General features: G+C 40.0%; 1 protein-coding gene across 3 annotated transcripts in view; it reads right to left on the bottom strand.

The window, feature by feature from the left end:
• The window catches only part of LOC114049956 (toll-like receptor 5), a 72,073-nt gene that overhangs the window by 5,440 nt on the left and 40,517 nt on the right, over positions 1-26,116 (bottom strand). Inside the window, exon 3 of one of the 3 annotated variants that reach the window (XM_027871437.1) lies at positions 10,734-13,557. The exons of 1 other annotated variant lie outside the window; for it this stretch is intronic. In XM_027871437.1, the coding sequence (XP_027727238.1) occupies positions 10,971-13,550 (2,580 nt within the window). In that variant the 5' untranslated portion in view covers positions 13,551-13,557 and the 3' untranslated portion in view covers positions 10,734-10,970. Of the gene's footprint in view, positions 1-10,733; positions 13,558-20,385; positions 20,576-26,116 lie in introns of those variants that run through there. One more of the 3 variants, XR_003569915.1, reaches the window with a different exon arrangement.

The following is a 26,116-nucleotide window of genomic DNA, read 5'->3' as shown; positions in this document are numbered from 1 at the left end:
AGTTGGTGTCTGAGCTGGGTCTTAAAGGAAGCCAGGAATTCTAACAGGCAGAATTGAGGAGGGAGAGCATTAAACAGAGAAAATGAGGGCGCTTTACAGGAGCCTGTCTAACAAAAGAACACCACACTACAATGGAGCGGTATCCCCAGAAATGCCTCTGAATCCAGTGGAAACTGTCAGTACCTCCCTAGACACAGTCCTCATGACCGAGGCGGAATATCCAGGCTGAGTCCCATCGGGGCAAAACCAGGGACGACTTGGAGCAACTAGAAAGAACCATGAATAACTTTCTGAGTGGATGGTGGCTCACAAGACACAAAACTGAAGCCCCATATCCAGCCAGAAAGAAGCTGGCTCACCCACAAGAGACAGCATATGTACTGGGCTGGGAGGACACATGCACTGATTTGAGGACTCCTTTCAACTTGTGTTCAAACAGAGTTACGGCTTTTCATTTCCCTATGCTACCCTCCTCAGTTTGAGGGATCAATGCCCCCAGATAGGGGCACTGGCACTGGCTGGTAGTTTCTGTGCCTCTCCACCAAGCAGATGTCCTGCAAAAACATAGTGAGGCATAGGATTCTACTGGCCATTCAGGGGTGGGGAGCCTGCGGCCTCGAGGCCCCATGTGGCCCTCAAGTGCAGCCCTTCACAGTGAAGTTTGGATTTAGTCAAAGGGTCACACTTGAGGACCTAGAGGGCCACATGGGGCCTCAAGGCCGCAGGTTCCCCAACCCTGTCCACTATTCCCAATAAAAAAATAATATTTTAAAGCCTAGCCAGGCCTGGCACATCATACAGGCTGAAGTAGCTTCATTAACACAGCTGCAGCTGGACAGGGAAGAGTGAGTCATTAATAAGTAAGGTCATTGGAAAAAAATAGGTAACCAGCTTCAAGTGCTTGTCGCTGGGGGCTATTTGAGTGCCAACTCCTCCCCCCTTTTAATTCATGTCAACTAGGAAAGAAAATCTAGACACATTTTTCACACACCTGCTTTCTGAAGGCCTCTTGGGGCCTTTGTGATAGTATTTCACTTATTTTTTTAAATTACATCTCAATAAAGAATCATTCCCATTTAATGGGTGGGAGAATTGAGATGTCTCAAAGGGACATGGATGTGCTGGGGGAAGAATGTGACCCATTCTCTTGGAAGTGACCATGGGCGCCAGTTTGTCCTACTCTCCCTCACTTTACAGATGTGGAAACTAAGGCCCAGGGAGGTTAAGCAACTAGTTCAAGGTCACATGTCAGTGCTCTTTTCAATGTGGTAGACTTAGAATGAGAAGCTTCCAAAACAATGCTTGCAAATCTGTTTCCTGTATCATTGTGCTTTGGGAGGGATTGCAAATCCTGCAGGCCACAAGGAAGTTTACTTTGGGGTCAGGGTGACTCAGTTCTTTAAAAGGTATTTTCAAGATTAATTGTGTTCAAGGTGACGGGAATAAGGGCTAGAAGCTCATTCTCAGCAAGTTTGGTTTCCCAATCTGTTATGGACCACTGATTAATCAGTTTGGGGGTATACTGTCAACCTGAGACAAGAAAGATTGCCCATGGGCAGAGCTCCTGCCTCTGGAATGAACCCAGCAGCTACTCACCTAAGTAAATGTATTTGTCAAAGGACCCTATGACCGCAAGACTTTATTAACAGGTGCCAGCTGTCAGTCACAGATGCATTGTTGTCATGAGTAGAGGTCATTGTTGCTGACAGTGATTGCTGGGTCAGTGAGTATGAGAAAGCAGACTGATCCATGACTGATCCTGCTTTTCCCTGGTGCTCACACGAGAGCTTTTGATTTGTGGCCATAACTGCTGCTTACAACAGGGCATTTGGCCTTCCTGTTACGATACCATAAACTTGAAATAAGATGCCTTAGCAGCAAGACACAGCGGAAGGAGTGCTGAACTTGGAGTCAGTGGATCTGGGCTCAAACCTTGATTCTGCTACTTATTAGCAGGAAGACGTCCCTGGGCCTCAGTTTCTTCATCTGTAAAATGACAAGGTTAGATTAGATAACTTCTGAGCTATAAATCCAGTTGTAAATCTGTGATCTCATGAACATAAATTCCTACTACTCCACCTCTCTTTATTTTCTGTAGGTTGAGTCACTCTGTCCTTAGTTTCACCACTTTGGTTTCCACTATGATTCAATGTCCTCTTGTGGTTTTTTTTTTGTTTGTTTTCCTGCCCTACCTGGCTATAGTGCCTCCTTTCAGCTCACCACCCAGCAGCTGCTTAGATAATAACTGATACTCATTTAGCATTTTAAGATTTATAAATTACTTTCCTCACAATAACCTGTGAGGTGGATAGTATGAGTATTTCTTGCACTGCTTTACAGATAAGGAGACTGAGGCTCAGACTGGTTAAGTGACTTTTTTCATGATCATACAGTAAGTGGTGGAGGTGAGATCATGGCACCACCCTGCGTGGTGGGTATGATCGAGTCCCAGCATCTTTACAGCCCCAGGTTCTATTGCAGAGACCGTTAATTCAATTCTGATGGATAGCCTCCAATCCAGGACATGGTTTTAAAGAGGTCAAGAAGAAAGAGTATTAAAAAAGATCATTAGATTTGGCATTTAATGTTAAGTGTTGCTTGGAATTAAAATGATTTAGAAATGGTAGTGAATTTAGAAACTATAATAATTAACATTTATATAGTGCCTACCTTGTGCCAGATACTGTGCTAAAGGCTTTATAAATATTATCTCAATTGATCATCACAATACCCCTAGGAGTTTTTATTATCCCCATTTTATAGTTGAGGAAACTGAGGCAAACAGAGGTTAAGTGACTTGCCCAGCTTGTATCTGAGGCCATATTCAAACTCAGATCTTCCTGACTCCAGGCCCAATGCTCCATCCATTGTACCACTAAATCCCAGCACTGCTACTTACTACCTAGTTTAAGTTAATTCAAGAAGCATTTATTAAGTGCCTACTATGTGCCAGGCCACTGCTAAGTGCTGAGGATACAAAGAAAGTCAAAAAACATTCATTGCCCTCAAAGATCTGATAATCTAATGGGGGAGACAACATGTAACCAACTATGTACAAACAAGATATATAGAGGATAAATTGGAGACAATCTCAGAAGGAAGGTATATTAATTAAGGCAGTCTTGGAATACTTTCAGAAGGTGGGCTTTTAACTGAGACATGAAGGAAGCCAAGGCAGTCAAGAAGTGGAGATGAGGAGGAAGAGTATTCCAGGCATGAAGGACAGCCAGTGAAAATACCTGGAGATGGAAGATGGAGAGTGATGTGCAAGATGGAGCAAGACGGCCAGTGTCAATGGTTGCAGAGTATGTTGAGGGGCATGTAATACAAGAATACTGGAAAGGTAGGAGGGGAGAGAGCTTATAAAGGGCTTTAAAAGCCAAATAGAGGATTGCATTTTTGATCCTGGTGGTAACAGGGGGCCACTGGAATTTATCGAATGGAGAGGAGAGTGACATGGTCAGACCTGTGCTTTTGGAAGATCAATTTTCCATTTGAGTGGAGAATGGACTCAAGTAAGGAAACGCTTGAGATAGGGGGACTAGCCAGAAGGCAATTAGCCCAGAGGTGAGGTAATGTGGGCTCACACCATGGGGGTAGCAATGTCAGAAGAAAGAAGGGGGCACGTATGAGAAGTAGAAATGGCAGGACTTGACAACTGATTGTGGCGACACTTGAATCACAAGCTTGGGATGGTGGTACCCTCATCAGGAAAAGGAGTATTTTTTGTAGGGGAGATAATGAGTTCAGTTTTAGATACATTGAGTTTAAGATGTCTATGAGATATAAAATAGGCAGTCAGAGATGCAAGACTGGACATTAGCAGAAAAGTTGAAGAGAGAGATCTGAGAATCACCTCTACATAGAGACAGTAATTTAATCCATGGGAGCTGATGAGATCTCCACTGTAAAATAGTATAAAGGGAGAAGAGGAGAGAGCTCAGGACAGAGCCTTGGGGGATCCATGGTTAGCAGGTGAAACCTCGATGAAGATCTAGCAAAGGAGACAGAAAAAGATGGTCAGAGAGGTAGGACGAGAACCAGAAGAGCCGAAGAGTCATGAAAACCCAGAGAGAAGAGAGTATCAAGGACAAGAGAGTGATCAATAGTGTCAAAAGTCAAGAAGAATGAAAATTGAGGGAAGACCATTAGATTTGGTCATTGATAATTTTGGAAAGAGTAGCTTCAGTTGAATGGTGAGGTCAGACAGCAAAGAGTTAAGAAAAGAGTGAGAGGAGGAAAAGAAATGGAGGTACCAATTATAAATAGTACTTTTCAAGAGGTTTAGCCATGAAAGGGAAATGATATAGAATAATGGCTAGAGGGGATGGGTAGGTCAAGTGAAGGTTTTTTGAGGAAGAGGGAGATGTGGACATGTTTGTAAGCGGTAGGAAAGCAGCCAGGAGACAGGGGAAAATTGAAGATAAGAGAGGATATGATGAAAGAGGGGGCAATCTGCTGGAGATGGGATGGAATGGGATCACTTGGTGCATGTAGAAGAGTTTACCTTGACAAGAAGGGTCATGTGGGACTAGGGTAAAGGAAGAGATCTGAGTGTTGTGGGAAGAGGTGGAGGGAAAAAGAGGGAGCTCTCAGCAAATGGCCTCAAGATTATTTTTTTTTTAGTGAAATATGTGCTTAGCTGAGAAGGAAGGGGAAGGGAGAGTCATGGGATATTTGAGGATAAAAAGCTTTGGAAAAGCCACTATAGCAAGCAGTATAGAGAACTGATTAGTGAAGTGTAAATGGATTGCCTTGTCATGTTGAGGGCATGTATCAAAATTTTTGGAGGGGAGAGCAGCTAGGTGGCACAGTGAATAGCATCAGCCTTGGAGTCAGGAGGACCTGAGTTCAAATCTGATCTCAGACACTTACTAGCACTTACGAGTGTGACTCTGGGCAAATCATTGAAACCCAATTACCTCAAAAATAAATTGAGATGGACCCCATCAGCAAGGTTTTGTGATTTTCTTCTGTCTTTTTTTCAGCAGCACAGAAGTAGGAGCAAAGGAAGCAAATGGTGGGAGTAACCCAAAGCTTTGACTGGGCAAGCTAAGATCATCAATAACAGAAAGGGATCAGGAACTTGAGAAAAGCAGTCAAGGTAAAGTTGAACTGGTTCACCAAGGGTTTGAGACGGGCAAGGAAGATGGAAGCCAGTGCAAGGGTAATGACTGGGGAAAGAATTGTGTAATGGAGGGATCAGAGGTCATAGTGAGGATGAAGAACAGGGTAAAGAAATGCAATGCAGAGGGAGAAATGAAACACTTGTGGGTTATGACAGTATTGAGGGTATGTCATCTCTATATGTAGCTGTTGTGGGGTGGAGGAGTAGGTCATGGGAAATGAGTAAGTTGAGAACTTGGGAGGTCAGGATGTTGAGGGAGAAGCAATATGTAGGTTGAATTACTTTAGTATGAGAGTAGGAGAAGGGGAGGAAAGAACCACTGTTAGCCAGGCACTGAACTTATCAAGGAAGGAAGGAAGGAAATTATCCTGGAGTGGTGATTTTGGGTAGGTCAGCTGAACCCTGGGCCTTAGTTTCGTCATTGACAAAATGAGGCCCAGCTGACCTCTCTAATCCTTTCTATTCTAAATCTATCATTTTATGATCTGGTTTAACCTTCTCATTTTACAGATGCATCTGAGACCCATAGATGTTGGGTGACGTGCCAAGATCACACAGGCAGAAAATAGCAGACTCAAGATTTGAACAGAGTACTTCTTTCTATTACACTGTTCAACAAATGAAGTTGCTGTTTAATTGGAGGACCAGCCTAGTTAATATCAGAGTAGCTCACCACCAGGTTGGATGGAGGGTAATGACATGTTTTGAATATAGCAAGTTATAAGAAACCATTTAATAGTGTGTTTTGTCTTCCATCATTAGATTGTAAGCTCCTTGAGGGCATGGACTGTCTGTATTTGCATCCTTAGCATTTAGTACAGTGCCTGGCACATAGTGCTTAATGAATGTTTGTTGGCTATTGACTACTATTAATAAGGCATCAGAGAGTTGCTGTCAACATCAGTATAGAGGATCCACTTGACAAACACTGAGAACTAGCTTGGAAACAGAGTTAATTGAACTACTTAAGAAACCAAATGGAATGGCTGCGGCAGGTCCTGTAGTCAAGGAGGACAGAGCAGTTGAAAGAGGGCTAGATCTGGAGTCCAAGGAACTGGATTCAAATCCTAGCTTTGCTCCTTACTGCATCCCTTTGTCTCTCCAGGCCTCAGTTTCTTTTGTAAAATGGAGTTGAGCTAGATGACCTCTTTGGTCTATTCCAGTTTTAAATCTAAGATCACGATCCTATGATGCTGTAGCATGTGATATGTTTTCTTCCTAGCACAGCCACTTCCCTCCTAAAGGTCTCAATTTTCCCATCTATTAAATGGGAATGATGCTCTATAAAGGTGACAAAATGAATGAGATGATATGGCAAAGACCACCACATAGGACATATTTTTTGCTAGGTCAGTTTTCTTTCTTAGTGGCCAAATGAAAATAATGACTAAGAAAAAATAATTACCCTTTTTACTTTGTAGAGCATTAAAAAATTTTTTTCCAAGGGCTTTGATGGTTATTATCTCATTCTCTTTCCACAGCATCTCTGTTAAATAAGTGGGGGTATTTTGCACATGAAGAACAGAGATCAACAATTACTGCATTTTCATGCTGCTCAAATCCCAGTCCAGTGTTCTTTCTACCAAGTCACTTCTTGGAACTGAAAATGCTTGTAATTCCAAAGCCAAAGATTTGATTCATCTGTGTTTTCCCATGAACACCTTGTACCTGGAATTGATGACTGCTTGGGGATGAGAGAGGGTAACAGAGATGGGAAGCCTGTTGTAACTCTGCACGTTGCATATGAGGAGGTGCCAAGGAGGAGAGGGCAGTTGGTTTCTAGAGGAAAAGCTAGGAGACAGATAATAAAAAGAAATGGTCTTCTTCAGGGCCCATGGTACAACCCAGGGCTTTTTGCCTGGTGGGGCCTATAGGAGCACCTGAAATACTAATGACTCTTTAGGGTTAATCAGTTGACCTCATCTCCAATTAATCTGTAGCCTAGCTCGGGGAGTTTGGGAGGCTTTGCAGATGTAACCTATGATGTCAGTGCAAAGAAATGTGCACTTTACATTTACAATCTACAATTACATATTGCAGATGTAAAGTACTATGTCAGGGAAAGGGGCTATTCGAGACTTCTAACCAAAGACCTGTCTCTGCACAGTCAAAGCCAGGTCTGCCTTAAAGAGCAAAGTGTAAAACACACTTCAAAGAACATGTTGGGTGACTTGGTGAGCCCTAAGTTCTACTCCAGAGTTGCTGAACCTTGGTCATCTGATCCTTCAGTCTTTTGCACAGAAGTGCTAACCTAAGTGGGGAGGAAGGTTGTCTTGAGTGACCATACAGAGATCAGAGGTCAAACGTTGAGTAGGGGAGCTGCTAATGATGCAGTTTGGCCGGAATGTAGCATGTGAAGCAGAGTAATGCAAAATAAAATGGGAAAAGTAGCTTGGAGCCTGACTGTCAAGGACCTTAGGTGCCAGGGTAAAAGAAAGCAGAATTGTTCTGCTTTCAGCAAAAGCTGGATGGCCACCCACCCAACCACCCATCCACCCACCCATCCATCCATCCATCCATCCATCATTTATTGTTATTGTGAATAATAGCTAGCATTTATATAGCCTTTTAAAGTTTGCAAAGAGCTTTACAGATATTATCTGATTTTATCCTCACAATAGCCTTGGGAGGTACATGCTATTATTAGCTTCATTTGACAGATGAGGAAACTGAGACTGACAGAGGTTAGGTGACTTGCCTGAGGCCACATAGTTTTTCAGTGTTTGAAGCTGTACCTTAGGACTTGGACTCAGGTCTTCCTGACATCGGGTCCACTGCACTATCTACTGTTCCACTTGATTACTCATCATGAGCTGAGCATTGTACTAGGCACTGGTGACACAAAGACAAGAGCGAGACAGTCCCTGCCTTCACGCAGCTTACAGTGTAACAGGAGAAACTACCTGTATGTATATAGGTATACATAAAACAGAGCAGCTAGGTGGTACAATGGTTAGAGTGCCAGGCCTGGAATAAGGAAGACTCATCTTCACGAATTCAAATCCAGCCTCAGACACTTGCTAGCTGTGTGGTCCTGGGCAAGTCACTTAACCCTGTTTGCCTCAGTTTCCTCATCTGTAAAATGAGTTGAAGAAGGAAATAGCAAACCACTCCAGTATCTTTGCCAAGAAAACCCCAAATGGCATCACAAAGAGCCAGAAGCAACTGAAAATGACTGAACAGCAACAAATATATAAAATTCATGAGTAGGTAGATATAAAAATATATAGAAAACAGATACAAAAGGGCAATCAGGGAAGGCCTCATGCAAAAAGATGGGGTAGGTTGTAGGAAAGAATTCTTGTTCTTGTATGAGTTAGACTAGGGCCCACTGAGGTCCCTTCTAAATGAGATTCTGAGCTTGGAGAGGAAAGGTTTAGGACTAATTGCCTGGCCTGAAGAATAACCCGCATTCTACAATAATAGATTTAAAACTAGAAGTGATCTTAGAGGATGCTGCATCCAACCCACGCCTTTAGGAAACTGAGGCTGAGCAGGGTGCACTTACTTGCCAAGGGATATTGAGCTAGGAGGTATCCGAGAAAGGTTTTAAACTCAGGTCTCACCTGACACTATGCTATGCAGCATCCCACCTTAAAATCGAGCAGCACAACTGCGTCATGCAAAGAACTATTGATAATAGACTAATGAAGTTAAAAAAATTTGTAGTGTGACATAATCAGTCAACACCTTCAGCATGTTAACTGAGCATCTACTTACTTTAGGCACTGGCCTAATTCCTGAAAGCAGCACCAAAGATACAATTCTTATCACTATGATAGCACTTCAGCTCAGAATTGAAATTTGGAAATTCAAAGGGAGGCAAATTCTTTCCTTTCCCTAGTTTAATTTCTCTCAGATCTTCCTTGGAAGTTCTTCTGTAAGCAGTGTCCAGTGGTTTTGACCTTGAGTCTTGTTGATATAAACACTGTGATTTCACCTTTCCAATTCCAGACCTTAAATTGCACTTAGAAAGAATATGACCTGAGAGCAAGTGAGAGGTAAGGTCTGAGTATTGGTTGGGAAACATGGCTATATCCATAGCTCTGAAAATTACTTCATGCTGATTGAGGGCTCCCTGCCTCAAATTGGTTGTTCCCATTGTCAATGAAGAGCAATGACTGTAGGTGCGGTGAAGGTTAACTTTCGGAAAGCATCACGCCATAAGAGCATAGATCTAGACTTGGAAGGAATCTCAGAGTCTAACTCCATGATTTTACACATGAGGAAACTGAGGCCCAGTGGCTGCAAGTATAAATGTCAAAGGTGGATTTTAACCTGCTCCTCTGACTACCCCTTTGTAATGAACCTTACTCTAGCTGTCCTTTCCCACCATCACACCTTGACTCAGGCTGGTTTCCTTCTCTGGTCATGTCCACCAGTCTAAGTTCCAACCTTCTTTCGAGACCCAACTTCAGTTCTAACACCTCAAAAAAATCCTCTCCTAAACTACCACGGCCCTCAGTGATTCTTTACTCTTCCGAACATCTTTGGCATTTGTTGCTTACACCACTCACTGACTCCTTGGCATTGATTACTATATATATATATATATATATATATAAATATATATACACACACACATATATATACACATACACATATACATGTATATACATATACACATGTACACACACACACACACATGTATATAATATATGCATTTTCCCCCATCTACATTCAAAGACATATTTTCTGTCTCTTTGTGTTCCCTGTGCCTAATCTATAGATGGTACTCTAAAAAGGTTTGATGTTCATGATAATGATGATGTATGACAGATTTCCCAAGTGAGTCTTACAGTCACCTTTTCTTTGAAGGAAATGTGCCAGAAAACCTATATAGTACCACTGTAGTAAGGAGAAAAATATGGCAATCTAAACACCTAACTATTCCATTCCATCTCCTTTTAGATCTACAATCTTGCTTGAGATTGGTGGCTCAGACAATGGTGTGCTTAACACCATGTCAAGCGAGGCACCATTCTGCTGAAAATAAAACAGGATTAGAAAGTAAAGAAAGAAGATCCTCTCTTCTCTTCTCCTGCCTTCTCCTCCCTTCTCCTCCCTTGCCCTCCCCTCCCTTACCTCCTCCATCTCCTTCACTCCCCTCCTCTGCCCCTTCCTCTATCCCCTCTGTTACTCTCCCCTCCATTCCTCTCCTCTCCTCTTGTTGTGGGAGCCTAGCAACAAGGAATGCCACCAGTTCCACAAAACTGAATATTGATGCAAGAGCATCACTCATTTGTTCCCTTTTCCAAGCTTCCCTCCTCATTCTTAGCATAGTGTATGTGACACCAAGAGAAAAATTCATGCAAGGCCATTAATGCTGTGTCCTAGAGGATGGTATTGGAGAATGAGGGCACTCTAAGTCTTGGTCTGGTTTTTAGGGTCAATTCCAATTTTCTAAATCATTAATTTTCATTTTTAAGTCAGCATAGCAAATCATTGTATGAATATGAAAAACAGAAGGTTTCTCTCTTTACTTTGCAGAAAAATCCAATGAATAATAATGAGAACTAACATTGATCTAGCATTTTAAGGTTTACAAATTGCTTTATAGAAATTATCTCATTGGATCCTCACAATAATCCTGTGAGGTAGGCTTTATATGATCATCCTCATTTGACAGATGAGGAAGCTGGATCTGGAAGAGGTAAAGCAACTTGCCCAAGGTCTCACAGCCATCCAAGGTCAGAGACAGGAACTCAATCTAACTCCCAATCTAGCATACTATCTATTCTGTCAACTGGCTGCTTCCAAAGAAACAGCCAGACATATGTAATGCAAATATAATGAGAAGAATAACTTCTGGCAGGAGTTGAGGTTGAAATGTCTTCTTTGGCTAGGATATGGTTGCTACAGTTTGCAAGGGGATGTTGTTAGATTTCTTCTTTTCTTCTTTTTTGGTGAGTATGCATTGGGAGAGTTTATTTAAGAACCAGCCAACATCCTGAAGGTCCTCAGGCCACCTCAGGTATGGTTGCCTCTGCACAAAGACTCGAATAGGTGGGTATTTCATCAACTGATACTGGGAGAGGGATCCAGCTACCACCATGATAAGGACGTCTTTAAGATCAGAGAAGTATCTGCTCTGGGCGAAATTGAAAGCTTCAATGCACCAACCATCTTTGAGGAAATGCCTCGTCACAATGCAAATAGTCTTCCTGCTACTCCAAATGGCGTCCTGGATGTTGCTGATGTGGTCCTCTCCTGGGAGGAAGTCCCTTTCCTCAAAACACAGGTTAAATCTATTTTCAGCATTGTACCGGGAGTCCAAGTGATTGAGGAGTGCATTCTGGACCCATCCAAAGTCTTTATTACTGAAGCACAAATATGCATCATATTTGTGCTGGTCCTCTTCTACTCCCTGGGGATGGTTTTTGAATGACAGTCTCAGGACCATCTTATGCCAGAGGGAAAAACAGTGCCCACGGAATTTTGTGAACATCATAACTGCTGTGAGGAATAGAGTCAAGGTAGTGGTGAAGAAGATGAAAAGTGAAAAATTAATTAATTTTAGGGCTTCCTCTTCATCACAGCCCTCTGTGGAAATTGAATAGAGTGAGACCCCAGAGAATGAGTCAGGGTATGTGCAGTAGACATCCTCAGGGGACCCCAACATGGTGACATTGGTTTGGTTCAGCCAAAGGATAAAATTTCTGGTTTCACACTCACAGATATATTTGTTGTGGGTTATAGCTAGGTGGCTCAGTGATGCAAATATGGTAGGGTCAGGGGATAGCAGGTGGTTGTGGGATAAAAGCAAGACTCTTAAATTTTCAGGTAGAACACCAGGAGATAGAGAGGTCAGCCTGTTGCCATCCAGGCTAAGGATTTGTAACACAGTCAGATCACTGAAAACACCAGGTGGAAGGAAATCAAGGTAATTATTATTCAGGAAGAGGACTTTAAGATAAGGAAGTCTTTTAAACACATCCCAACATGATCCTGCTTGCCAGACCAGTTGCAGCATATTTTCTGAAAGATAAAGCTGCTCTATGGTATGGTTCTTTGAAGGACCATACTGTTGGTGACAAAAGGAAAATCGATTTTGATTTAAAATGAGAAACTTCAGACCTGGAATCTGGAGAAGAGTATAAAGATCATTCAGATTTTCCAACCTGTTTTGTGCTAAATCAAGGAATTCAGCAATTATGTGGACATTTTGAAAATCTACCAATTTATTGCCACTTAGGAAGCTCGTATTTAAATTGGGAAGAAAATTAACTGTTTTAATAGCATTATCACGAAGATCCAAAGTTTCTAAATTTTTCAAATGTTTGAATGTCTTCTCCTGAATCATCCCAATATGATTTCTTTGTAGATCAATATAAGCAACTTTATGCAGTCCATAAAAATCAGATTGGTAGAGTTCTCCCAGCAAGTTATAGGACAGATTGAGAACCTGGAGACTGTCAAGGCCATAAAATGCTTCTTTAGCAATCTTGTTTACCTTGTTATGTGAAATGCTTAAAACTTTCAACTCTTTGAGGGTCTCAAACAGATGAAAGTTTAGGGAGAAGATGTGGCCGTGTGAAATATCCATGTTTATCACTGAACTCATGCCCAGTGCAGCAAATGTGTCTTGGTCAGGTTCCTTTAGGTTATGAAAACCAAATCCTGCACCCATGACATGGTAGTCAAGAAGCAAAGAAGAAATCTTGGTTGCATTGATAGCACGACCAAAGTCTCGCATGATGTCTACTGTCCAGCCATTGTCTGAGACATCCAGGATCTCAAGGAACATACTTTTGAAAGGATTCATGCACTCTTCCCAGTTGACTGAGATGCTTCTGTAGAGGCTATTGGAAGCAAGATTAAGCAAAGAGAATCTTTTCCCTTGGAGGGGCTCAAGATCTCTTTCACATACAAGCGATATTTCATTCAGAGACAAGTCTATGGATTCCAAAGATTCCAGATCTCTAAAAGAAGGATGAAGGTGGAGACTTTGGATATGATTTTTAGATAGATCCAATATAGCCAAAGAACTTAAATTTCTAAAATAACCATCTTTTAGAATGGAATCTGAGAAACCACAGTAAAATAGCCTTAATTCAATCAAGTTGGGCAAGCCTTGAAAAGCATCAGTATGCAAAAACTGAATGTTACTATGGCCAATATCCAATACTGTAAGTTTGGGCAAGTTTCTGAAAGCTTCTCTCTCGATTATCAGAGGAGTGTACTGAGTTCCTAGCTCTAGCAACTGAAGCTTCTCCAATAGAGGGAATGAAGCGGCATTCACTACCCTGATGTGGTTAAAACTTAACAACAGGTTAATGGTGGTGTTTGGCACTTGGGGAACTTGGGTGAGGTTGCAGGAACGATATAAGGCAATTTGTCCGTCGGCTGAGCAGGAAGGAATTCCGAACACAGAAGAGGCTTCAAATACCAGTCCCAAGAGAAACGCAAGGAGGCGGCCCATTGCAATCCTAGAGAGAGTAAAGGAAAGATCAAAACAGACTAGGCTATATATTAAGAAGATCATAGGAAGGGTAGGGAACGCAAAGTTAGATGACGTGATTCCTGCAGACAGTGACGCTCGGCTTAGAGAGCACCCCCGGAATTTGAGGACAAAGTCATAGAATGTCACCCTCTGAAATGGAAGTTAATAAAATAAGAATAAAACTGATGAAAAGAGGCAAACTCCTGAAGGAGCCAATGTGACTTCTCATGTAAGAAATACTAGTTGTAACTAGGAGTCATCCGCCACTCACAAGCTTTTTTAGAACAGTGAGTCACGAGCACAAGGAGTCATGAGCATGCTTACCACAGGGCATATGTCAAATTGCATGTAAAATCTTGGCACATGCGCAAGACCAGTTGGACAAAGGATTTCTGAATTTTAAATCATATTTCCTGTTTGCTTCTTGAATCCCATTACCTTCATATTGTGGACTTGTTCTTCCTAACCTTGGACACTTCACTTGTCTTTGTCTTATATTTGTTTGGTAATTCATTCTGTATGTTTTGAAAACTGACCCTGCGCCCTTTAAATTACATACCTCTTGCATCCAGCCCCTTGAGCATTGAGATGCTACTTTTGTGACATATTCTGCCAAAAGCAGGCTAACATGCTGGCACTGTTACCTGTACCTGGGAAATAGAACACGAATCTAAAGGATAGTTTGTTGATGAGATCTGAGTAGTTTGTAAAGCATCATGGGATTGGATGGATCTTCTGAAACCTTAGCAGGGGCAATAGCTATCTAACATGTAATAAGTATAAAACAAATTGTGATTTAGCTCATTGCAACATGTTCACCATGAGGAAATGTTGTCCCAACAGAAGGATGATGGTCTGCATAGGGTCTAAAAAGAAAAAAGACAAACTAAGAGTAGGAATTTGTAAGTGTTTATCCATCATGGGCTAATGGAGGGAGAGGCTTCCTTAGAGAAGAGTATACTCAGAAATATCTGTGATGTAAAAATTAAAAACATTAGTAAGACTTAAAAAGTCCCTGGATCACAGAAGGGCAATGTAATAAGAAATCACAGATTAACAAAAACATATTTCCATATTAGCCATGTTGCAAAAAAAAAAGGCAAGAAAAATAAAATGAAAAAACTATACTACTTCAATTTGTACCCAAAGTTCAACAGTTCTTTCTTTGGAGGTGGATAGCATTTTTTTTATCATGAGTCCTTTGAATTGTCTTGGATCATAGTATTGATCGGAGTAGTCATGTCTTTCACAGTTAATTCTCATCTCAATATTGCTGTTATTATGTACAATGATCTCATTCTGCTTATTTCACTCTGCATCAATTCATATAGGTTTTCCCAGGTTTTTCTGAAACCAACCACCTCATCATTTCTCTCTCTCTCTCTTTTTTCTTTTTGTTTGGGTGAGGCAACTGGGGTTAAGTGACTTGCCCAGAGTCACATAGCTAGTGAGTATTATGTGTCTGAGGGCAGATTTGAACTCAGGTCCTCCTGAATCCAGGGCCAGTGCTCTATCCACTGCTCCACCTAGCTACCCCTCTCATCAGTTCTTACAGCACAATAATATTCCCTCACAATCATATACCACAACTTGTTTAGCTATTCCCCAATTGATGGGTATCACCTCAATTTCCAGTTCTTTGCTACCACAAAAAGAATCGCTATAAATATTTTGGTATATGTGGGTCCTTTTCCTTTTTCTTTGATCTCTTTGTGGCACAGACCTAGTAGTGGTACTGCTGGGTCAAGGGGTATACATAGTTTTATAGCCCTTTGGGCATGGTTCTAAATTATCCTCCAGAATGGTTGGACCAGTTCACCAGTCCACCAACAGGGCAAGTTTCCCAATTTTTCCACATCTCCTCCAGCATTTTTCATTTTCTTATTCTGTCATATTAGGCAGTCTGATAGATGTGAGGTGGTACCTCAGAGTTGTTTTAATTTCCATTTCTCTAATTAATGATTTAGAGCATTTTTTCCATATAATTATTGATAACTTTAATTTCTTCTTCTGAAAACTGCTTGTTCGTATACTTTGACCATTTATCAGTTCAGGAATGGTTCTTATTTTTTATAAATTTGACTCAATTCCCTTTATATTTGAGAGATGAGATCTTTATCAGAGAAACTTGATGCCAAAAAAAATTTTCCCCCAATTTCTTGCTTTCCTTCTAATTTTGGCTGCATTGGTTTTATTTATCCAAAACCTTTTTTAATTTCATGTAATCAAAATTATCCATTATACTTCCCATGATCCTCTCTATCTTTTGTTTAGTCATAAATCCTTCCCATAGATCTATTGTCTTTCTCTGATTCCTCCATCTTATTTTGTACACAGGTTTAAAACTTTGCATTTATCCCTATGGAATTTCATCTCATTAGATCAGTTCAAATTCTGTAGCCCAGGGATTGGCAAACTATGTGTGTGGAACAAATCCTGCTCACTGCCTGTTTTTGTATGCAATATGAGCTAAGAATGGTTTTTACATTTGTAAATAAAGCTTTATTGTATTTAAAAATTTAAAATCATTATTAGCAGTGGGCTGGTTTGGCCCATGAGACATAGTTTACCTGCTTTAGCCTGTGAAGATTATTTTGGATTCTTCCTCTGTAATTCAGTATATTAACTATCCTTCCCTACTCCATGTCATTGGAAAATTTGATGACTATGTCATCTCTGCCTTTAGCCAAGTAATTGATAATGTTAAACAACACAGGACCAAGCACAGATCCCTGGACTGATCCACTAGAGGCCTCTAGACACCTTGACATTGGAGCAAAAACAACTACTTTTTCAGTACAGTCATATAATCAGACCTGATCTGTCTGATTATATTATCATCTAAATCATATCTTTCCATCTTCTCCACCAGAACAGTAGTATGAAAGGCTTTATTAAAAGCCATGCTGCCCCCAAAGACCCCTGATATGACTAAGTATCCCAAAGAAATCAAAGAAAGAAGAAAAGAATTCCTATGTACTAAAATATTTATAGCAGCTCTTTTTGTAGTGGGAAACAATTGGAACCTAAGGAGGTATCTATTAATTGGGGAATGGCTGAACAAGTTATGACATTAGTATAATGGAATGCTATTGTGCTATAAGAAACTTAGAAATTGATGGAAATACTTATATGAAACAATGCAGAATAAAGTTGATAGAATCAGGTGGAAAATATACAATGACATCAACATTATAAAGACAACTAAATTTGAAGGCCAGAGGAACTCTGATGAGCACAATGACCAATCAGGATTCCAGAGGACTTAAGACGTAGAATGTGACACACATTTTTGGACATGGAAATTGTGGGAATTTATTTTGTTTTACTTGCATATTTGTCACAAGGGTTTTATTTTCCTTTTGAATTGGGGGGAGAAGAAGTAGGAAAGAGAAAATAAATGCTTGTTAATTGAAAAAATAAAATAAGATTAAAAAAAGAGCTTTGCTAAAATTTAGGTAAAGTATTATCTACCTCTTTTCCCTCATCTACTAGTTTAGCCATCCTACCAAAAAGGAAATGAAATTAGTCCCAATGTAGCCTTACTTACTCTTTGTAATTAATAATTTTCTCTCTAGATGTTTGGTGACCATTTTTTTAAAGATACATTCTAGAAAGTGGTCCCTAGAATTGTAATCAGATTCAATGACTCGTAAAGTTGGCATATAAAGTTCTCTTTTTTTAAAAAAACCAGTACATTTACCCTTTTTCAACCTTGGATTACCTCTTACATTTCAAATTATGTTTTCAAATATCAATAACAGTTGCTCAGCAATCACACCTGCCAGATTTTTTTTTTTTTTTTAGTAAATGAGGATGTGCCATTTGGATGCAGTGACTTGAATTCATCGAGGACAGCTAGGTCCTCTCTTTCTCTTACCTTACTTATCTTGGTCATCTACTACCTCCATCAAGACAGATTAACACATTATTTGCATCTTATTTATGGTCTTAAGAGTGTTTATTGTTATAACGAGAGGTTAAGGGGCTTTTCCAGGGGTCACAAGGTAGTATGTGATAGGTAGGACTTGTTAGTTTTTTTTTTTTAATCTGAGTCTGATTCTCATCAACCAAGCCATGTTGCCTCTCTCCAACACCATCTTTAAGCAGTCAGATGGTCTCATACCTGACCATTTAATTAACTGAATGGAACAGCTTCAAATTCCTAGCAAGTGTACCTTCGAGAGGGAATAAAACAGGCCATCTGATGGAAAGGAATGTGCTCAGTTCCTTACATACATTTGTCGCTTTAACTTCACGGCTGTGAGCACTGAACAATTCTGCCTGGAGTTGGCAATAACACAGCACACCTGGTATATCTGTACAACTCTCAGCACTTTGAGGAAATGTTGTTTCTAAGAACCATGGATCTCATTAACTAGGGAATGGACGAACAAATTGTACGTGAATGTAATGGAATAATGATGAGTCTGTGGTGTAAATAGGAAAAGGCAGACCAATGAGTGACTTTGTTAAGTGCTTATTATGTTCTGGAGATACAAATAGAGAAGTAAGACAGTTCCTGCTCTTATGGGGGAGACAACACATATTTTAATTGCAAGTCAGATGGCAATGTCCAATGGTCCTTAGGGTGCAGTGGCAAAGCAGATGGTAACGTCTCTTCTTAAATGCCATTTCCACTGTTATAATTTTATTGGTTTCTAATGTTGAGTCACTTGATGGTGCTAAGGACTTTGGTGGCAAGAACTTACTTTTCTGAACCTTCAGTAGCTGTGGCTATAGCATTTATAAGAGCAGTGAGTTGCCACATTGACTCTCTACAGGCTTATTATTATTATTGTTGTTATTATTATTATCATTCCTCATTATGATTGCTGTCAGAGAAGCATTGGAAAGAGAAATGAATCTTCTTCAGAACAGGAATGGATCCTCACCCCGCCCCCACCCATGACTGTTAGCAAAATATCTATTTTGCTGCTTTCCCCAGCTTCCCTTACTGATGCCTTTCCTAGGAGCTTAGATCCCATCAGAGGGAATCCCCTTTGCAGCAATAAAACAAATCTCACAGTAAGTTCAAGAAATAAGCCTCCCAAATTACTATACTTTCCCTTGCTCAGATATTATGAAAGGTGGTGGAGAATTGGCTTTCTTAAAAATATGTTAATTGTTCAGAACAGATGGGCAGTGCTAGCTTCCCTGGCCAAAAGGAACAAAAATACCCCCCCCCCCCATTTATGTTCTTGAATTAAAATGCAAATATTTTGAGTTGTAAGTTTAGGAGGGAAATGCAGATAATAGCAAGGAGGTGGTTTCTGTTCCAATAGCCTTTTTTGGGGGGTGGGGGGGTGGGGGGAGGAGAGGAGAGGATGAGAAAGAGGAAGGCATAAGAGAATAGTTCCAGGACACTTCTAAATCTGTTTGGCAGATATGTGAAGCAATGTGTTTCAACTGAGTCCATATTTGGACTTAAGGCAAAAGGAAGGCTAATCTTCAGTGAAAGGAAATCTTTCATATATATAGCAGCAGTGTTTTCTAGCATTATATGTATGCCCTGGTCTGATTCTCTCAGGGTTGGGAATGTGACAAATCCCTCTCAGGGTTCTCAGGTACTCCAAACAGTTTGGGGCTATTTTTTCTCTGCCATTGGCTTAAACTCTCACTGGCTGTGTTCCCCTCCTTTGTTAGGAGGGGATAGTGACTAACACCCTAGGTTTATTTAACCACTTAATACTTAAAGCTTTTATGAATGGATGTTTACTTCAAAGATATAGTAAGAACAAATATACAAACATCTCCCCTAACACCTCAGGGACATAACCCCCACCCTTCCCGTATCATCTCATTCTCTGCTTAAGGAGACTAGGGTAAAAGCTTAGCTCAATTCCTAGATAGCATCAGCTCCCACCAAGTTCATGTCCAGATGTGGCATGACTGCCAGGTGAATCTTTCCACTAGGCTAGAGTCCTGAAGGTCATTCCTAAAGGTCATTCCTTGCTCCTTGGGACATTGATGCTGGCTACAACACTTGGACTGGATTCACATGACTCACTTTCCCAGTCTTTAAATTCCCAAGGCTGGAGACTCTACTCCTTGTACCCAGATTTAAAATCCAAAGATGCAGCTCTATTTCTTGGGGCCTTTCCCTTTATTTCATAGCCTTTCATAAGAGACATCATGCCACCAGGGCACATCATAAGATGATGAAATGAAGAACAGCAAGGAGGAAGCAGCTGAAGCCAACAGGTCTTTTTGAATGCCTTCAAAGCCAATCAGACAGACTCAACATGTGGTTAGCCAACCAGAACCAGAGAAACTCACGAGAGTTTCCATTACCCAGGAAGCAAGGTCCCAGGCTTTTCACCTGGGAAAATGCCATCTCAGGTGGTCTGGGCATGATTCAGGACCCTCATATTTCTTGTGGTCTTCTCCCGTGGAGCTCAGAAATTCTCTCCTGATAATATCTATTTTATATGCACATTCCAGGTAAAGAGCACCATAGAATTCCCACCTTATGGGAGCAGGGACTTCACAAGGCCAGAAGCTTCAGCAGAGATTTGTTATCAGTCATAATGCCACATCTGGGGCAGAAGAGGAGCTTAGTATATATAAAATTCTGACTCTTTTTATTTATTTTTATTTAAATTTTTTTTAAAAATTCTAACTTTCTAGAAATAAAATTCTGGCAGTGATGTCCTTACAGGGTCTAGTGTGGCAACCTTGCTTAAAACAGCCGGTGAATGGAGTGAATATTATGCAGCCCAAAGGCCAGACCTCCAGATGTCCAATGAGCAGTATGTCTGGGAGATGACAATAAAGATGATGATGACATTTCTTTATCATAATGTCTTTTTAATCTGTATTTAACACTTTATATTTCCAGATACAGTGCAAATATTATTCTCATTTTGGAGATGAGGAAACAGGCTCAGACAAGTAGAATGAGTTGCCCAAGGTCACACAGCTAGTCAGTAGCAGAGCAGATAATAGAATCCAAGTCTTCTAGGTCTCAGTTTTGTCCTTTTCCTTGCTACAACTAGCTGCATCTGCAACATAAACCACATCATCACCATCTGGCTTATCTTGATACCTCTGCCTGAGAGAAAAATTCACTCTAATGAGAATCATTTAGTTAATACCTCAATGGATCCTGAAGGGAAATGTGCTCCCCCAGTAAAAGCAAGTAATTAAATTTGCTTCCCGACAAAAAAGGTCAGGAACTTGGATAAAGAAATGAGAAAAGTCATAGAAGTAAGCCACTGATTTCCAAATGGTTTAACTTAATTTTCAACACTATTATTTTGCTAGTAGAATAGACTGTCCAGGAGCATCAAGGCAAAAACATGAGTAGGATGACCGATACTGAAGGGCTGAAACTGAAGGGCAACAGATCCTTTGTACGGCATGGTAATATTTCTAGGCAGTTATCCCTGCAAGTGCTAATCAGACACAACCCTCTTTAATTTCCAAGAAGAGACTCCTGACATCAGATTCTGGATTGTCTAGGTGACCTTTTATTGGCTAGGACTTTATGTGACTGTTGTGATCTACCTCACATTGATCCCAAGGGACTACTGATAAATGGATTTCTATCTGGAGAAGGATAAGTGAGGGATCAAGCCCCTGCATGGGATTGGATCCATTTGTTATTTATTGTACAGTTAAAATGAGAGTCTTACTCTCCCCACTGACTCCCCTAGCCCCATTTTGGTGAGATTCCCTTTCTCAGTAGAAGATACACTTTGTGTAATACATACCTTGCTGCTTTTATATATAATAGTTTCCACTAAAGTCAATCAAAACTGATTATAACTTCTTAACTGGTCTACTAAAATCTCAATAGTTGTTACCTCTTTCCAGCTTTCACAAAAACCCCCCAAACTTACTGTAATCTAATGTTAGTTCCTTCCATGGTCACTCTCAGGACAGTTATTAGTACTTCCACTATGCTGGCTGCCTACCCTGAGATAACAACCACCTCCCAAGGTTATTGAATTTGGGTCATCCTTTTACTAATTGTGAGAAACTATCCTACATAGGTCTCCCTTTCAGATATTAGCTTCCTGTGTCTAAAGCTGCTAATGCTGTTGAAGGTGTCCTAAAGAATAGTTATGAGTTCTGACTTGTCCACAGCTCATTGATTTGCACATACCCTAACCAATTAAGCTCCCCAAACCTTTTAAGGCCAGAAGGGAAGTAACTTTCCTGATAAACTGAAACCTTTTCTTTATATACACAAGAGTAAATTTGCCCTTAACTTACATTCTGTTGAAGCCGCCCTACTGCTAAAGGCCCATGCTGGCGAGGATCTACCGTTTCCTGTCCCCACAGATAAGTGAACTGGTGAGTCAGCATAGACCTGAGAGGCAGTTTCATCTTAGAACCTTTCTCCACCTTCTTGGAAATCAAGTGGCTCTGCTATATCCTTCGATGAACCCCAATTATATACATAAGTTATGCATTAGACTCTCACTTTTTATTGGCCTAATGGCATTATCTGCCACACAACCATTCATTTAGAGACCATTTGCTGCTAAATGTTGGGGAATGGACAAGGAAGACAGATCACCTCTCCAGACTCTGAAATTATCCTCTAGAAACCAGGGCAAAGATCAGGTACATTCAGGATCACCTGGCTATAAATGACAATTCAATGTTGTGCTACCAAAAAAAAAAAAAGGAGAAAGAATTAGAGTAAAACTGGGCGATCTGTTTCAGGGATCTTTCCTTGTCCATTTTGACATTTGCTGTTTTTCAAATCCCAGGCAGGTGGACCTTTTGGTTTTAAATAGCAAATCTGCATTCTCCTTGTAAAACTTTCCACATAAAACTTACTTTTCCTTTCTTTTTTTTATATTAAAGCCACTTGAATACCTCAGCAAGCAAGGCTTTTTCTAATAAAACTCATTCTTACCACTTATTTTACAGGTGCTTATTGTTCCTTTGCTGTAGAAGGGAGTAATTCATAACATATAAACTAATTAACATTGACATAATAAAAAACCATTGAAATGATAGCCAGTCTGCTACTATATCACAGTGACAATAACTTCTACCTGCAGATAGTATTTTAAGGTTACAAAAATTTTTCGGAGCAGCTAGGTGGTGCAGTGGATAGAGCACTGGCCCTGAAGTCAGGAGGACCTGAGTTCAAATCCGGCCTCAGACCAAACAGTTGACACTTACTAGCTGTGTGACCCTGGGCAAGTCACTTAACCCCAATTGCCTAAAAAACAAAATTTCTTTTCCTTACAAGAATCGTATGGGGCAAATAATGCAAGTAGCCGGAGTAATTGACGCAGAAGTGACTGGAGCTTTGACTCAGGCCACTGACACAGGACGGGTCTCTTTTCCTCTCTGCTTACTCAATCCTTTAGTCTCCGTCCCCCCAAGTCTCTCACTGTCATCCTCTGTGTCCCATTATTTTTGCACCCCTCTCTCAGATCCAACTTTTCTCATTGCAGCACCCTCCCCTCTTGCCTGTGGCTTTTCCCAGGCTCCATCTTTTCCTACTGATTGGGGGATGTCAGCCCTGAGTACGGGGGCACAACTTTGACACTTTGGGGGATGGGCTGCTCTTTCCTGGCATAGCTGCACCCAGGATGGACTCTCTTCTACACTGAACCCTACCGAATACCCAATTATGCTGTTGGCAAGAGTTATTATATTTCTTTTTTCAAAGGAGGAGACTGAGGATTTGGTACAGTAAAGTGACTTGCCCAGTCACATAGCTGGGAAGTATATCAGCTGGGACTTATATACCCAGGGTACAATATGTATTGGAGGCCTTAGATTTGTAGTTGACACCCAGGAAATAGGATGGTGAACAGTTTGACAGGGTTAGTAGAGTGAATTTAAGATAATTTTTTGGAAATACTTGGCTACTTTATGCTATGGAAACTATGATTCCAATATTATTCAGATATAGTAATTATACACACAAGATAGTATAGTCAATTATGTAAGTGAAAGATCACCAGTTATTGTCTCTCCCAAATAAAATCAAAATTCAAAATGACCTTGATAAATTGAAAAATTGTGAGAAATAAACAGAATGAAAATTAGTGAAAACAAGCACAGGACATAGAACAGCTGTGGGGAAAACCAGACTGTATAATAATTGACTCTTTGTAAATAAAGTAAGATTTAATTTTAAGATTTAAAGAGTTACTGTGAACCAAGGTTGAATCATGCATCATTATTGCAAAACTTTTTTTCTCCCTTAAAGCAAGCCTAACACTGGGATTTACGAAGAATTGAATAAATGGGAACCCTGAAGTCATTCTCCTATTATGCCCAGCCATGAGAAGGCAATGCAACTTAATGGCTCACTGAAACAAGAATGGAAAGACCTGAGTTCTAAACCTATCTCCAACACCTACTAGCTGTGTGACTGAATGAACTCCTTAACTTCTATATACTTTATCTTCCTCCTCTGTAATATGGGAATAATGCATACACTACCATGGTGCTATGGAATAGATGTGGATTTGGGGTCAGTGAATCTTGGTTCAAATCCTAGTCTTGCTACTTGCCATCTGTATGACTTTGAGCATGTCAATAACATCCTTGGGTCTCAGTTTCTTCATCTATAAAATTAGGGGATTGAACTAGATAGCCTTTAAGGTCTCTTCCAGTTTAGAAGTTGATGATTCAATGATACAAATAACTGCTTCACAGGGTTGTTGCAAGGAAAACTAACCTTTAAGTGCTATGTAAATATGAGTTATTATTCTTCCCAGTTTTATTGTCGTGCCTTTCAATAAATAACTTTATTTCCCTTGGTTTCAGTTTCCTCTCCTCCTTTCTAAATGTGTATGTGTGTGTGTGTGTGTGTGTGTGTGGGTGGGTGGGTGGGTTGGTGGGTGTGGGTGTATGAAAAGGTCCCTTCCAAATCTAAAGTTCTGAATTTCTATCATCTTAGCAGAGATATATCCTAAATTTGGAGAGGATTCAGAAAATAGCCTTCAGAGAAGAGCATAAGGATAACAGATTCATAGATCTAGAGGTGAAAGGGACTTTGGAGGTCTAGTCCAGAGTTGTTAAACTCACAACCCACAGCCCAAACAGTTTGCAAAACTCAGGAGTGTCCAGGAACCAGATTAAACTGTAATTGGGAAATGCTTAACAAATTTCTTTTCTCTTTTCTTTTTTAAATTTATAGAATAAAACAAGCATTTCAATAACATAGTATAAGGGAAAAAAAGATGGTTGCACATGAAACTACAACTCTATTATGTACAACTTGCTATTCCTTTTAAATATATAAAAAAGTTATCAAGTAAATTTCTCTTTTTTTGTCCCCTCCTCCACTGCCCTACAGATGGTTACCATTAGACACAAATACACACAAGCACACACACATACACACACTCACGAAAAATCATTCTAGAAATACTTCTTTTTCTTTCTCTACATGCAGATAGCACCTTCCTTCATGTGCCCTTTGTAGTTAATATGGGTATTTATAATATTCACAATGACTTATTTGCTCAAAGTTATACTTAAGACAATATTGCTGTTACTGTATACAACATTATCTTGGTTCTGCTCATTTTACTCTTCATTATTTTGTGCAAGTCTATACGTGGTTTTTTTTCCAAAATCATCAAGCTCATCATTTCTTATAGCACAGTAGTTTTCCATCACAATCATATACCACAACTTGTCTCACCATTCCCCAATTGATGGGGATCCACAAAATTTCCAGCTCTTTGCCACCACAAAGAGAGCTGCTATAAACATTTTAGAACATATAGATTCTTTTCCTTTTTTCCTAATCATCTTTGGAAATAGACCTAGTAGTGGTATTGCTGGGTCAAAGGGTATAGGTAGTTTAATAACTCTTTGAGCATAATTCCAGTTTGCGCTCCAAAATGGTTGTATCAGTTCACAATTCCAACAATGAATTCGTGTCCCAATTTTTCCACATCCCCTCCAACATTTGTTGCTTTTCCCTTCAATCATTTTGGCCAATCTGATAGGTATAAATGATATCTCAAGGTTGTTTTAATTTGCATTTCTCTAATCAATAATGATTTAGAGCATTTTTATATGAACACAAATTGTTTTGATTTCTTCATCAGAAAACTGATATCCTTTGACCATGTATCAGTTGGGGGAATGGCTCATATTCTTGCAGATTTTACAAAGTTCTTTATATATTTGAGATATGAGATCTTTATCTGAGAAACTGTCTATAAAATTTTCCCCTCAATTTTCTGCGTTCCTTCTGATCTTGGCTACATTTGTTTTACTTGTACAAAATCTTTTTAATTTAATATAATCAATATTATCCATTTTACACCTCACTCTGCTCTCTATCTCTTATTTATTCATAAATTGCTCACCTATCCATAAGTTTGATAAGTAATATGTTCCATGTTCTTCAGATTTTCTTGTAGTATCTCTCTTTACATCTAGGTCACGTAAATAATAAATAAAAATGCAACATAGATAATGTTAATTTGTGGTTTTCTAAGTAGATATGCCACATCAGGGAATAATTATCTGAGAAGAAGTCCATAGATATCACCAGACTGTTAAAGGGTTCAATGACACACACACACACAAAGATTATGGAAAGT

The sequence above is a fragment of the Vombatus ursinus genome, unplaced genomic scaffold (genome assembly GCF_900497805.2).
Source record: "Vombatus ursinus unplaced genomic scaffold, bare-nosed wombat genome assembly UNPS02014798.1, whole genome shotgun sequence".
NCBI classification, from domain to species: domain Eukaryota; kingdom Metazoa; phylum Chordata; class Mammalia; order Diprotodontia; family Vombatidae; genus Vombatus; species Vombatus ursinus.
The sequence above is the reverse complement of the archived record's forward strand: the minus strand, read 5'-3'. Positions and strand labels throughout refer to the sequence as shown.